This window comes from Bemisia tabaci, chromosome 5 (genome assembly GCF_918797505.1).
Source record: "Bemisia tabaci chromosome 5, PGI_BMITA_v3".
NCBI lineage: Eukaryota > Metazoa > Arthropoda > Insecta > Hemiptera > Aleyrodidae > Bemisia > Bemisia tabaci.
The window spans coordinates 35164697-35180618 of NC_092797.1; the positions used below are offsets into that span (position 1 = coordinate 35164697).

Here is a 15922-nt window from a genome sequence, read left to right on the forward strand (position 1 = left end):
TGCTCGTCTGACGGATGCTCGCGTACGTGTTAACGCTATCGCGAAATCGATATTTTATCGAAGATGCCTTAATTGGAACCCGCCGAGACCCGCCGCCGCCGTCACCACCGCGGCTCGTGGTGGGCGAAACGAAAACGGTTGAAAACACTTGGACATCCGATTAGACGGGGGGTCCGTGCCCTATCTGGATCCTTGCGGTCCTTAATTGATAGCGGGCCCGCGAATGAAGTAGACGCAATTCATCAGCGTGAGCCAACTCCAATCGGTCAATTCACAGCAGCTCGAATGGGGGAAAAAACACTTTCAACCCAGCGAGGTGTAACTCCAGTGGCGGGGAAGGGACGCCATGTGGACGTGATACGCTTTCCAGTTGATCGTATTCATGCTGAAAGGACGTACTTAAATCAAAAGGAACTATATAAATTCTGGTATGAGCCTTGAGATCCTTAAGAATACACGCAAGACAGGGCTCAGGTCACACAGGATATGGTTTCTTTTGATTTAAATGCGCACGAAAGAAACTATGCCCAAACGATTTAAATCAAAAGGAAATAAGCGGCAAAGCTCTAATATACGCTTGTATTAGAGAAATGCTTGGATGTTTTTCATGTAGGCGCGTTTTTAAGCTTCCCGGAGAAGATGCTTCACCGTTGAGATGAAAGAACTCGCTCACCAAAGTTTCAACTATCAATATTTTGAGAAACCTACACCACCGCTAAAGAAATAAATTACAGGAAAACGACTATCGCCCTCCGTGTTTTGACATCAGGAGCATTAAATAAAGGTATCGCAGATTAGGTAATCTATTCTAAATATGTCAGGCCCTTCTCCGCCGTCTTGTTACTGAGCTGGTGCGCCATTTGATTGCATTGCCACTAGTATACTACAATTCTAAAGGCAGGTTTTCAACCAGGTTTCAGATTTAATTCGCGTAAAAACTGGCGTGAAAAAATTAAACACTTTTGCAGTAATTTTTCAGTAACCTTTTCAAAAAATTCAGTAGCTCAAAAGCAGGGAAAACTCGGTAATTTTTCGGTGCCTTTAAGTTGTTTGTTGATTTGAGTTCCTATTGTTATGTTTAGTTAAATTTCCTACCACGTGTTTATTTTTAATTATTCTATAAAAATTATCCATTTGCTAAACGCAATTCTGGCTTGAGCACACTTAAACTATGCGGTCAAAAATGCAATAGCAGCAGAGGAAAACCGACAAGGCCGGCAGGGAGGAGACGTCAATATTAATCTTCCATCGCACTGCTAAGGCGCAATGATACAACTATTCGTACTCTCCGGAATGCGGGAGGTATCACGCCACACTTGAAGGCGTTTTCAAAACTACCAACTTCCCGCATCGGGATTCTCGTTACGTGAGAAGTGGTTGCGCTTATCACAATCGGATCCAGACGTTGGGACACTTGAATACCTACTTATTATTCTTCATTTGAGGACGTGGCGCTGAAATATTTGCAGAGAGCGTTTGACAAACTATAGAAATATGTGCTTATAATAAGTCGGGAATTTCATTTTCTGCCTCACCAAGAATAGTCGTTGCCCGGACAAACGAACGTAGCTAAATTTCAACGTTGCCAATTTTTCATTCGTAAATTTTAATTTTACTGAAAAAACTGGAGGGAATTTCTGACTGCAGGTTTCTTCAATTTTTTGTAACTGATTCCACGCAAGGATCAGGAAAATATAATACAAGAACTGTGCGGATGTATTCTCATAAAAAATGAAATTGTTCGAGTCCGTTTGCAGTCATGGAATGAATTTAGGTTCCTTCGTCTGAACACGGAAATGAGAAACGTCCAGGAGCAAGGTGACCTCAGAATACTTGTGATAAACTTTGATTGTATTTATTCATGTATGCATTATTATTGTTCTTTTCGCGTCTTATTACATTTTCGATAGGTTCACTGTTCAGCGTAGTTAACGGGTGCATGAATCCATATTTCCCCGGGTGTCGGAGCCCATTTCAGTCGAAGATTGTCTAGAACTGGAAGCGGGATGCTACATCGCTTGATTCCGGACAAAATCCAGGCCAATCGGGGTCCTTTGAGACAAAACTCGAGAGCAGAAGCGTAGAACAACATCTTTCTCCCGCAACACTTTTGTTCGGTGTTCTTCCGATTGTGGATTGTCGACAATTTGATTGTTGCTCATTACCGGTGTAATCCGTCCAGATGACAGTGCTCTGCCGCGGTAGCGAAGAAAGCGGTAAGCGCCTGCGAGGATGAACCTCGAGACACATAAAAGCATGTGCTAACCATGGCTCATACAGAAGCACTTACTGCGTTCTTTGCTATCACAGCAGTGCTGCCTTCAACTCTCTCTTGCTTTCCGGCTTCTCGGCATGGATGTGCAGTAAGATCATAAATATAAAGGATAGTCAACACCCACATTCCACATCCAACATTTTCTCATTGACGCCACTTACAGCGAAACGATGGAGCATTAAATGTTGTTGAGAATTGTTGTTTTTGCTTCGTTGATCAGTCGGACTATAAAGGGGTCCGAGCAACCAGTTAGGAATCCTCAACCAGGATAGCAAAAAGAGAATTCATAAAAACGCAAATGTTGAACATTTTACCCATTAGTTGGAATTTGTGATAATTTTAGTTAAATTATTAGGTTGTAGTATGTTTTACACGTGCAATCCGATTGTGCCTTTTGTTACGCAGAAAAAATTGTTTTTTTGATAGGTTCAACTTTCAGAAGGATCGGTATGAGACAGCAAAACGAGAGCCATTTTTGAATTTAAAATTGCAAAAAAATGCAACGAATTGGCCACGTTAGACTGTTGGAAACAAATTTTACCCTGAGAAGCAAAGCAAATGCATGAGATTTACATAAGACAAATGAGTGGATTTGGTTATTTGAAGAGCAAGAAAATTCTTAGCTTGATTGCCTATAGGAGTGTTCCCACGTATTCTCGGCGGCTACATCCAAATACAAATGATCTTGACTTTTTACTCATTGATCGCCAATTTTCCAGGAAATCGAGCTTGTACCCATATACAATTTCGAAAGGAGGATAGCAGCTATTTTCCGAAAAATATTTGAATGATGATAACATATGTATATTATCACACATTAAGCGATGAAAACTACCCAGAAATCGCATTATCTTGCCATTTTCTAGCTGTGCGTGCTACTTAAGCAAAGAGAAAGGTGACATTTGATCATGTATTGACTATATTTTGCGATGATGAACAACTGTTTCTGACTCATTTTAGAAATATCATATGTGCCATTAGTTTCGTTAAGTGGATATACGTGTTTTCATGCCAGCGCAAGAAATTGTATAGTTCCTTATTGCGAAGTGTAGCCCATATTACATCATATACGTTGCGAATGCTAATTGCGTCCGTCTCCACTGAAGCCACATGCAACCAAATACAGACTACACTGTTCGCTGGAAGAATTACCCGACTAATCTAATTTTTGGCCCGTTTCCCATTGATTTTCCGTGCGACTCGCTGACAGATATGCAGCAGATCATGCGGCAAGCTGGTGTGCGGATAAAACACTTCTGCTCAGTTGCAAAAATAACAACTCGCTAAACCGACTAGGTAATAAATATTACTTGAATCAACTTTTCAATTATTGCTTATTTTTGAGGATACATCTATTTCTTTTCAAGACTTTTGGCGACGCGCGTAGAATGGACCATGAGCTAAGGTAAGTATTAAACTTTAACATGTCATTTTCTTCAAAATTTCCAGCGGAATACGTTGAAAATTTTGGAAACTTCAAAACTTTACGTACAAAAAGCTATTGACTTCTGTATTTGAAATTGGAATCAGTCAATTGTCCAAAGCTACTCTAAGTTAACTTTCACTCCCATAGCTCATAAAGTTGGAAAAAAAAAAAAAAAAAAAAAAAAAAATCAGCACACCAAAAAACATGCATATCGAAAATTCACTGCTCGATTTGACTTGAGTAGACTGTGGTTGTGTGCGAGCAGGTGGTTTATTTGAATCACAAATATTGTATTTTTCCGTCGGAAATTACAGTAAAATGCTGCTTTCTGACTTGGGAGTTGAAATCGAAAATTTTCAATAGATTTGTCGAATTCTATGTGTATGAATTTTGATGAAGATGCATGTCTTCTGGTCCTCAATCTGTACCTTGCCTGGTTGGAAATACGAAACTTTATCGTTAAATTTGAAAAAAAAAATGATACAAATAATCCACAGATTTCCACCGACAGAAATGGCTGGGATCTTAACTTATCCTGACGAAATATTGCTGATATGAATGATATGATAACAAAATAAAACAAAATATTGCTGCACCTATCGTGAGGATCAAAGCAGAGCATTGCGAACCTTCTGGGCGAACTCGAGTGATGGACAGCATAACGAAGGATACGCAAGGCGAAAGAGGAAGTTACGATGGTGATTACTTGCAGAAGAGGCGGAAGTCGTGATTAAATAGATTGCATCGATTCACCGAGAGTGTTGATGGGTAGAGGGCAAACGAAGGGTAGAAGATGTAATTGAAACCAATTGTTTATTATATATTCACCTCTAATGGAATTCTACTACTTGCGCAGAATGTTAATGATAGGATTATCAACTGCAGGATGACAGAGGTATACGGTTACGATGCATGTATGCACCACAAAGTTTAAAATCCATTAACTCATGGCGTATGAAAACAAGACCTGCACGACTACAAGCTGGGTTACCGCTTGATAAGAACGATTCATTCACAAACGCGGACATGGCGACGGCTAAACTCATAAAACCCCGGGCTAAAAATGCGACGTTGCAAATTTACTCACGTATTCTATCTTTTAAAAAAGACATTTCGTGACTGTTCCTTGACATACACTAGAATTTATCATCAACCTGCCCTGTCTCGATTATTCCTAGACATTTCAAGCTATTATATTCGTTAGTTTACTTTTTAAATTAGTAAAATATGAACGGAGATTTTGAAATGCTGTTACGTGCTTTCAGAGCTACGCACTCAATGGGTAGATCACATTCCTGAGGCGAGGACTATATCTTCAATGAAATTCCCAAAACCACGTAGCGTACTTCCTGTCATATTTTATATTTTGAGTGGGTAACTACTCAAAGTCAATTCGCTTCAAAACACTCGTGATGTTTCTTCACGGCGCGAGAAAAATTCTGTGAAAATTTTCAAAATTGATATTGATTTGTTTTCCTTCCAAAAAATAAAACGAGAGCTGAGATTTTAAAACGCCGCAAACTATACGTGGTTTAGGACTCTCGACATCGATATGCTGAAAGCGTGAGAGGTGGGGGGGGGGGGAAACTTCAGGTACTGAAAAGTGCCTAAAAAGAGTCCTTTAGTTCTTAGGAAAAAAATTGTGAAAAAATTAGCTAGGAGAGCCATTCATTTACCAATTTTAAAAGCCCCCCTTTCATCCATCTCGGCAATAATGGAAAAAAAATTTGTCCAGGCTATTATTTTCCATCAACCCCTTTTTTTCTAGGCAGAACCACGCACATATCGGCTTATCTTCCTGCTGGCTGTTGCATCGACTACAAGAGTTGAACGTACACGCCCAAAAAGGGTTTCAAACATTGTCTAAAGTTCAACACGTCCTTTAACAGCCAAAAAGAGATAATTCCAGGGGTTGAATGGTAAAGCCTCGAAAAAAGAAGTTTTCACCTATCGCTGAGAAGCTGGAGGAGGGTCTGCACTTAAGACTGATTAATAACAAAACTAAAAATGATAATAAAACGGTAAAAATAACTTACGCCTCGAGAATCCCTAAAAAGAATGGCAGCATGGTGAGGGTCTAGACTAGCGTCAGAGCCTCTATGAGCGGTTGCGGTTCCTAGAGAACTTCGTCTCCTATCAGCATCAGAACTCCTTCGTATGCCTAAAACAGACAATTAATTACAAATTAATTAATTGGCGAATAATTAATTAACATACAAATCACCTGCGCGTAAAATATTTGATTCGCTGAAAAGTTCAATATAATCAATTTAAAGCCTCAAAACACTACTTAGCTACGTAAATAAATTACGTAAGCGGTAGCTTTTGTACACCTCAGAATGGCTTTTTCCCATTCTTCAATTAAGATTTCATCCATACAAATAACCTTTAAAAGGAATTAAAAATCTCGACACAAATAATCAAGTGGTACAAAACTACTGTCGAGCCATAAAAGTCCAGGAGGGCAATAAAAGACTTAAAATGATGAGTTAATTTCCCGGCATAATCCAACAAACGTCTTTAGTTTCCCTTACTACAATGCCGTTGTGATGCAGATGTATTGAAAGCGGAACGACAAGGCACCAACGAGGGGATTCAGCGCGAGTCATTGCTTATTCGCCATAAATTTTGAATAAATCTGTGACGAGTATTAGCATGGGAATGACCACGACAGATTACCCTCTTTCTGGACATCCAGAATATGACACTATCATCCGTGATGATCTATACAGTGGCAGTTTCAAGATTCAAAACACGTACTGCGCAGCATTAAAGTTCAGAGAAAACTTCTGCAGTTAATATCTACTCACTCGCATAAAAATAAAAAAGTACACCAGCAGAATGGACCACTAGACAAGGTACGAATTTCAGCATTCTAATACATGTTTCTCAACCAAAATTTCACGTAGAACACGATACGCACAACGAAAATTACCAAAATCAACTCCTGACTAAGATATTTAATGATTCTTGATGCGTGAATTCAAACCACCCGCTCATGAAAACTCAATGCTCTACGTCATTCACATCGCGCGCTAAATGTTTATCATGACAGTCTCTGCGATGTAAAAATCTTCAACTTCAATCTTGACACTTTGGTTCAGCTATAGCAAATTACCAATAGTTTGAACAACACATGGTGGAAAATGTACATTGCTCGATTGAGAAGCTTGCTGAAACCGTTGTAGTGCGCGATTTGACTCACGTAGAGCTTTGAGTTTCTTGTGAGCGGGCATTTCAAAGTCCTCGTAATCAGTGCAAAATAAAAACGTTAATATCTTCGTTAGAAGTTGATTTCGGTAATTTTCGTAGTGTGGATCGTGTTTTACGTGAAATTCTGGTTAAGAAACATGTATCAGATTGCTTAAATTCGTACCTTGTCTAGTGGTCCATTAAGCGATTTGATGCGGTATCATTTTTACGATCAGGAAGAATACAGGGGGGGGGGGGGAAGACTGTCAGGCTGCAGAAAGGTGCTCTGTGAGGTCAAAATGAGGAGAGGTCTTCTCCTTTGTAAAGATGTTCAAAAAGTGTCCTCAGTCGGAGCTAAGCCTCCCATGTTTTTGGGAAAAGCATAGTTTTTTTCTGAATTTTGGCGCTGCAACTATGGACCAAAACAAAGGGCATGGTTGCCTTTCATAATTATCAGCGCTAAATCAATCCATGACCGCAAGAATGTCAAAATCTTAAGTTAAAGGGGAATGTCAGGGAGTTTTGGATCTTGGTGAAAAAAAACTCGGACCCCTTAACATTGTGCTAAAACTTGAGATTTTAGTATTTCTGAGAATTCAGCACTACGGAGGAGGACAGCCGTTTTACATCAGTATTGGTCCATATTGTCGCTGCAACGTAGAGAAAATGATGATTTTCCAAAAACATTTAGAAGCCGTAGCTCCAGCTAATGACACTTTTGAAAGGATGGGGAAGAAGAAACAACCATTTCTAAGGGTCTCTGATAAAAGCCTCCGTAAAAGGCCGCAGCCGGGACGGAAATCCAAAAAAGCGGGCGAATAAAAATATCATTTGAGTAAATTTATTGAATAAAGCTTAATACTATTACAGATGTAAACAATTTTATCTAAAAAGGGAAATTAAAAAGGTTTGTGTACATGTTTCAATAAAATCAACGTGCGAACATGTAAGCAATGTGAAAACTGCGGATTGTAAATCATACGAGTTGTAAATGCAAATATTGCGTGGCTAACATTCGGCAGTAGACTGGCAAAGGCAGCATTCCAACTGCGTCCCCGTACCCGGACTCAGAATAATCGGCAAAAACTGAGTCAAAGGTTTTGATATAGACTACCCCGCGCCGTGTACTCAGGAGAGGTCATGAACATTTTTTCAAAATCGACTTTTTTTTCCGAATTCCACCAATTTGACTTAAGTAAACTGGATGATTCCAATAAAACAGCAATATTCGCTGTAATTTCCAACAAACAACAGTAAATCCACATCATCCTGCGAGAGAACCGTACTTGCTGCTGCTTTGTGCAAAATGGTGCCCTTTTTTGCCGACGCCTAACGGTAAAATTTTTCTGTTACTTACAAAAAAGCATGCAGAGGATTGCACATACGGCTGTACTGCCGTGCTAGGGAAAAACGCCGTATGAGCCTTCAAACGTTGCCAAGTTTCCTCCGATAAAAACAAAAATTACTGGGAAAATTATGAATATTATTTTCCAAAATTTTCAGAAAATTAAGTACGCAATTTAATCTAAAATATCTGAAAATTTCAAAGAAAAATATGCATGAATGTATTTAAAAATGCATGTTTTATCAAGGACAATTTGGCAACTTTCGAATGTTTATGCGGCGTTCTTCCTTAGCACGGCAGTGTACTGCATTTCGTGAAATAAATAAGTCACTTTTTGTTTGCAGTCGAAGGTAATACTTGGCAATTCTTAACCACTTGAACTATAAGTAATAGTCGCGTAGATGATAATTAAAAATTTCACGAAAAAAAACGGAGGATCTCTTCAGTAAAATTTTTCGCCAAAACGATGCGAGGTCCATTTTCCCAAAAGCTTACTTATGGACTTACTGGTTTCTTGAGTAACACGGCAGTGCGGTGAGAAAACAAGGTGATTGAGCGATGCGATGGAGGAAAAGAGCGGGAGATTTTACGTCACGGTCGCCCAGTTGTACGGAGCGCGTAAATAAAGAATCAGGTTTAGCGGAGGCATTAGCGACTTGCAGTAATTTCCCGATGCAGGAGGGATCAAAACAAAAAGGCTCCGTGTAAATAAGGCCGGCCGAGGGAGGGGGCGGGAGAGGGGGCGAGATCTGGTCCCGTTTTCACGGCGCAATTAAGGCCGGCTAAAGGCCGAGCGCCTTGAGAAAATATGCGAGTGCATTGACGTAGCCCAGAGAAAGGCGCGAGGAGCGCGATCATGTATGTAAGTATACCTTCCACCACACTACCGTTCTAAGTAAAAACGCCGTAAGAGCCTTGCGACGTTGCCAATTTCCTTTGACAATTCACTAATTTTCGAGGAAATTTGTGAATATTTTTCTTCCAATTTCTCAGGCATTGGCGGATCAAGCAATTTGGCAACACCGGAATTCGTCCATGTAAACCTATGGAAATGTATCGATTCTTAGAGGAGCCGGGTGCTCCGACAATAATCGATTATTTAGCATAGGTTTAAATGGAGGAAATACGGCGTTGCCCAATTGCTGGATCCGCCTCTGTTCTCAGGTAATTTTGCTTGCAATTTGATAAAAAAAAAAAAAAAAAAAAAAAAAAAAAAAAAACCTGAAAATGTCATCGAAAAATATCGACAATTTTTCGCAAAAATAAACAATTTATCGGTGAAAATTTGGCAACTCTCGAATGGTCATATGGCGTTCTTCCTTAGCACGACAGCACGGCCCGCAGCACGAGCTCGACTAGATTCACGAAAAATTCAATGGTTTTCGACAGTGATAAGGAGCCGTTTATAAATTACGTCACCCATTTTTTCAATTTTTCAACCTCTCCCTACCTCACCCAATCCAACCGTCACTCCCCATCCCCTTAAAATTGCGTCATCTTTAGCGTAGCCCCTCCCCCCTTTGGAGATAAAACGCAGAAAATCGATAAAAATCAGTATTTTTATCGATATGGTCAAATTTCAAGCAAGCCTTTACAGCCTTTCAGCCTTCAGAAAAGCATACGTCAGCCTTGGCTAGACTCCCCCCTCCCTCCCGCCACTCACCGCTAAATCCACCCCTTCCTTCTCCTTGGGTGACGTAATTTATGGACGCCCCTAAGGGAAATCACTTCGGAGAGAGGGCTTGAGACTTGATTCCCGGAAAAGGTAAAACAGTCATGCCGTAGTTTGGGGTAAAAATGTGGCAGTTATTTTCTTTGTTGATGATAATAGAACTTTCCGGCGTGGGCCTGTGGTTCACTAGAGTATATAAAGACAGACCCCTCAGCGATCTTCGTAATATTCCCTTTGTTTTCACTGCTGAGACTTGAGAATCCTGTTCCGGTTTTAGGACGGTGCTAAAAACTATGACCAGAAATCACCTTGAACTCGCTTTAAAGTAGGAATTTTTATACACGGAAAAACTGTCGAAGTGGGATCATTGTGCGTTTCAAAATTACGGCCTAAAAAGTGAGGTAGAACTGTAGAAGTGATAGAATAAATACACAGTAGACAATAAAGATAAGAATTCGGTTTCATTGCGGCTTCTTAAATTGTTATTGACGCTCCAGTACAGCACTTATCTTTCGCTTAATGCACAAGGCCCTTTCAGCGCCTGAATGCCCAACACGCCTGTTTTGCTCTTCTGGGCATTCCATCCTTACTACTATTCAAGTGGTGCGATCCGTCCTTGGTAAATTTTTTATAGTGAGCTACGATGGGTAAAAATATGGTATAATAGTGCAGGTTCACGCTATTTGCCGGCGAAAAAAAGGCCAAAAAGTTTAAAAATTTCAATTACAGTCAAACATTTTGAGCTCTTAACCACCTCATTACGTCATATGGCCCAGACCATATTTCTTGGTGTTCTTGTTCTTGAGGTGAGTAAAGGCGAAAAATAAGTTAAGAATTTGATGCAAAATACCTAACTATTGGATAAAGGTAAAAAAACGCGGTAAAGGAATTCCAGGATCATGCGTCCCAAATTCTTACAATTTATACATCAATAATATAGAGCAAGAGAATCGTAATTGATATTTCTCTAAAAATCAAGTCAGTTACACATTCTATCTTAATACGATTAGGACTTAGGAGAGGCTCTATATGTGAACAAATATTCGACACTGATGTCTTTCACCGAACTCGAGACGCAAAAATCCAAAATTGTTACTGGAAGCGCAGTGGGGCCCGGGGAGTTCCCTCTTGATGTCTCGAAACGGAAAAAAGTAATCATCATCCTCCTGTACTAAACTGGTTCAGGAATCGTCATAGTGATTCTACAAAGGCAATACTCATCTGGAAGATGGCTTTTCGGATGGGAACTCCACGAGAATTGCATGTAGCATGATCGCGCCCGCTCTACTTGTGAGGGCAATCGACGAGACAGCTTCGAGGATAGCGACACGCTACAAGTTGCTGTTTCAACATAACAGCGTAACTCTATTTACACGTGAGCCCTCGGAATCATGGAATTATACGGACAACGAAGCTCATCTCAAAATGAAGTTACGTGCTTACGTCAGAGGAGCGACGCGACGGAGTGGCGCGAACAACGACCGCGGCTTGCGTCTCCACCGGTGCGCAGCCGCGGCGGTAGTTCGCACGGACGTTAAAACCGAATACGTCTATTATTAGATGAGCTCTGTAATGTAGGCATTCTTATGTAGCTCAGGGCTCATGGAAACATAGACTTGTTAGGCTTTAAGATGGATTGATTCAGTTGTCAGATGGATGATCGGCTTCGTGTTTCCGCCGAGGACCGGTTTTTGCGAGCCGTGACGTTCGCAGACAGAAGCCACGACCGGCGAAGTGTCCCGAGTTCGATCGACACCGGCGAATCGTTCGGAAACGCGACACGAACGCGTCCGAAAATTTAAAACTGCCGAATCGGGCCCGCACCTTTGGCTGGAAATGATTTATGCCGAGTTGATCCCATAATCGCGCACGATTGATGATGACCGAGAATTCCACGCGACTCCTTCGCTAATCTTTTCCCTACATTCGCAAACAGGCGAATTATGTTCGATAAGATCCTCGACGGTGCTAATGCCTTAACTCTAGTTCGGAGCTTTGGATTCTCAATATATGTCAGGTGAGGACAGACGGAAGAGAAAAAAAAGGGAAGAGGAATAAGAAGGAGGTGAGGAAAGAAGATGGAAAGAGAGGGAAGTGAAGAGTGGAGGAAGAAGAAGGAAAGAGTGAAGGCGCGCGAGGAGGTAAAGGAAGAAGACACGTAGAGAGGGACGATAGGAGGAAAAGGAATCAGAAGGGAAAAATAAGAGAAAATGGGAAAAATAATGAAAACAGGAGAAGATGGAGAGTGGGGGAAGAATTTTAGTTTATTCGTGTTTTATTCTTCCTTTTCTTTTTCTTATTGTCCTTCAAGCCTGAGAACTTTGCCTGCGGTTTACAGCATCATGTATAGTCGGATCTAAAAACCATTTTTCATTTCCTATGATGAGTTGACTTCAATACTCTAAATTTAACCTTCACCCGTAGCTTACTTTCATCTCTAGAATAGGGCTTCAAAATTCCAAAATTATTTGCGTTCCCTCACTGGAAAAAAAACACATTGTATCTAGAGTCCAGACTCTTAAAAACATCGACAAGAAAAAATACTCTTGATTAAATCGGATTTAAGTTTAAATCAAGAACCCAGCCTCATAATTTGAGCGGATTTCCTTTTGATTTAAGCTTAAATCTGATTGAATCAAGAGTATTTTTTCTTGTCGATGTTTTCAAGAGTCTAGACTGTAGATCCAATGTGGTTTTTTTCCAGTGCTGTCCCTCTCACAGTATAAAAAGTCTCAAAATGAAAATCTAATCGGCAGAATTTTTAGAGATGATGTCGACGAACACGGGCTATATACTAAGTGAACACCTTGTGGCATGCATCATCCGCGCAATTGCAACATTCCGCGAAAATGGCGAAAACCATTTCGTGCCAAGAGCTACAGCGTTGTTGTTCATTACCTCGTCGGTACTCGTGTGGAGTTGACGATTTCATTCTTTTCCATTCCTGCTCTGCTCCGTCAAAATGAAAGGAAAACAGAGTTTTTCCGCGGGAGGAACGCGATCGGCGGGGGCGAATCTGGGACGCGATGAAGCGCGATGCGCGACAAGACGTCGTCCCTCTTACGTAAGCGCGTATCTTTCAATTTCCACATGAGCCCTGCTGTCCATATAACTCCATGATTTCCACGGCTTTTGTGGAGAAAGAGATACGCCCTTACGACAGAGGAATGATGGAAAGAGGCCCGAGGACGTGTCACTCGATGGTTCAGTTCAGCCCTTGACGCTTAATTTTCTGGTCTGGCTTGCGGTTTACGACACTGCGGGGGAAATTTGGATGCTTGTTAACCCTGCCTCTGTTACGTTATGCTGTACTCTATCTCGAGAATCTCTCCAGATAATTACTCGCTCCTTTATCAAGCATTTCTCGACGAGTCTCGATCCTGATCTTCGAGGGAACCTAAAAAAAGGACCCTCTTAAAAGATAAAAAGCTATTCCTGCGTAATTTTATTATGAATTCGGCAGCTTTTCGGTCTGATGCAAAACCGCTCGGTGCTCGTCTCCTAAAATGAGCTTATTAATCCAGTTTACTTTAAGAAAGAAAAGGGTATATCCTTCCATTGAATCGCTCATTAAAGGTCGTGTTCGTATTCACTATTATTACTTTTATTTGACTGAGGTTTCTTTGACCAGCGGGCTGATTGTTGAAACTGACTGACAAAACGACAGACAAGGAAAAAATAGGGAGTGTGGAGCGATCCTTTTGGTTGAAATGGATGGTTTCTATAGACTAAGGGAGAAAATAATGGACTGATTATCGGGTCTCCTGTGGATTGTCGTTAGTTAGTCTATTACCTACCTCCTTTGTCCATTGCAACCACCCGCTTCCACCAACAGGGTCCCCCCATATCCCTGTTGTCTTCTTTGTCTATAGCTTTGTCTACCAATTTCGAAGATAAAACCGCAGCGGGCTGATTGTTGAAATTGACTGACAAAACGACAGACAAGGAAGAAATAGGGAGTATGGAGCGATCCTATTGGTTGAAATGGATGGTTCCTATAGACTAAGGGAGAAAATGATGGACTAACTATCGAGTCTCCCGTGGATTGTCGTTAGTTAGTCTATTACCTACCTCCTTTGTCCATTGCAACCACCCGCTTCCACCAATAGGATCCCCCCATATCCCTGTTGTCTTCTTTGTCTATAGCTTTGTCTACCAATTTCGACGATCAGCCCGCAGCTCATGACAGCTCTTTGAAAGCAATACCAAGGACTTTTGCCGGCTTATCAAGGAGTTCCAATTGGTAAAATTAAGGAGTTTTAGAGCTCTGTCAAGGACATTTGAAAATAAAATTTACAATGTTTTCAATAATGTGCACTGGAAAAATAAACAAATTGGATCCTGAGTCCAGACACTTGAAAACATTGACAAGAAAAAATACTCTTGATTCAATCGGATTTTTGCTTGAATCAAAACGAAATCCGCTTAAATTAAGAGGCTCGGTTCTTGATTTAAGCAAAAATCCGATTGAATCAAGAGCAGGTACTTTTTCTTGTCGATGTTTTTAAGAGTCTTGATTTTAGATCCAATGTGCTTTTGGGCGCTTCTGGGTACCAGATGCGCCCTTTCCAACCGTTCGACTCCCCCGATGTAACATGTACTATACTACATGCCCTTTTGCCTTATGGGTAATGACGCCATTCTGGTACACCCGGGAAAATTTGATTTTTTTCTGCATCTGGTATTCGTAAAAGTTTTCGTGAAATGTTTTGCTTTTAAGCATAACAATCTCGCACGAACGTATTACCTGGTTAAAGTATTTTAGGGCCTCCTTATGCTTTAAATACTTATATCCGAGGCAGTACTTTCAGATCGATTTGAAAATATTACGAACAGTCACGTGATCTCTTCATTTTAGTGACGTATTACTGTGCTACTTTGTGATTGGTTCATTTTATTGGCGCAGCATCGACACGTCAGCTGTTTGCGGCATTGAGCGGAAGGTTTAAGGTTATGTCATGGACCATGAGAATGAATAAGGACCCCCAACTCCAGTTAGCGGAGACATTAGCGCTGCCTATATTTTCATCCATGGCCGATGTCACCGCCGGCCGGCCGGTCCCTCTCTTCCCCGCGACCCGCGCTTCCCCTCCCCCTGGCTGAACTCCTCTTCACGCGGCCCCGCTCCCCCGCGACCTGCGCGCCCTACCTCGCGGCGTCGCGACGCCGCTGTCCGCTAGATCGCGTTGACGCACCAGCTTTAGAGGTTCCGCCGCTCTTTCCCGTCGTCTGATTTACAGTGGATCCTTTATGTTTCCATTCACCACCAACTTACATTCGTCACAAAGTGCTTGTGGAAAGTTTCAGATCTTCGCGGTCGATCTGTAGTTTTGAAGGGTTTTGCGGTTAAAGAATCCCACTTCAAATTCCATCTTCGTCAGCCTTCGGGTACATAAGTTGGTAGTAATATGCTTTGTCAAAGAAGCGCCCTTCAACGCTTGGGCGTTGGAACTGCTTGTGTCATTTTCCGACCTCCCCCGGATCCCGCGGAAAAGAATCAGCAAATGCCGTTCCTCCCGTCTGGCTACGTGATCAGCGCTCACCAAAAATATATTTTCAAACGGTTCCCATTTTTGGCGTTTTCAAAACGGGGTTTCTTTGCCGTTTAGGGTTAAAAAAAATTTGTAAAAATTCTAAGATGCTTAATTCCTTCACTCCACACTTTCAGAAAATTAATTACAGAAAGTGTGTGAAACCACTGACCCATTTAAGAGATCTTGCCATCAAGCAAGTGTAATAAATTTTGCAATGCTGCATCATTTACTCTCAAACGATAAAGCACAAACAAACTGTCAAAAATTTTCAAATTCCTCCCAAAACTTCTCCCAAGGATCTTTCTTATTTGCATTTATTTTTCTACGAAAATAAGTAAAATATATGCTCATTTCGTTTGGAACAAATTATACATTTAGCGTTCCACAATTTAACAGCATTGCAAAATTTATACATTCGTGTTTAAAATTACTCTTCAAATACTATTTTATTATTTCAAGAATATTGTTCTCGTTATTG

General features: G+C 41.0%; 1 protein-coding gene across 1 annotated transcript in view; it reads right to left on the minus strand.

The window, feature by feature from the left end:
* SNF4Agamma (SNF4/AMP-activated protein kinase gamma subunit) overlaps positions 1-15922 on the minus strand; it is a 192270-nt gene that overhangs the window by 26320 nt on the left and 150028 nt on the right. Inside the window, exon 7 of the mRNA XM_019056809.2 lies at positions 5738-5862. Within this exon, the coding sequence (XP_018912354.2) occupies positions 5738-5862 (125 nt within the window). The remainder of the gene's footprint in view (positions 1-5737; positions 5863-15922) is intronic.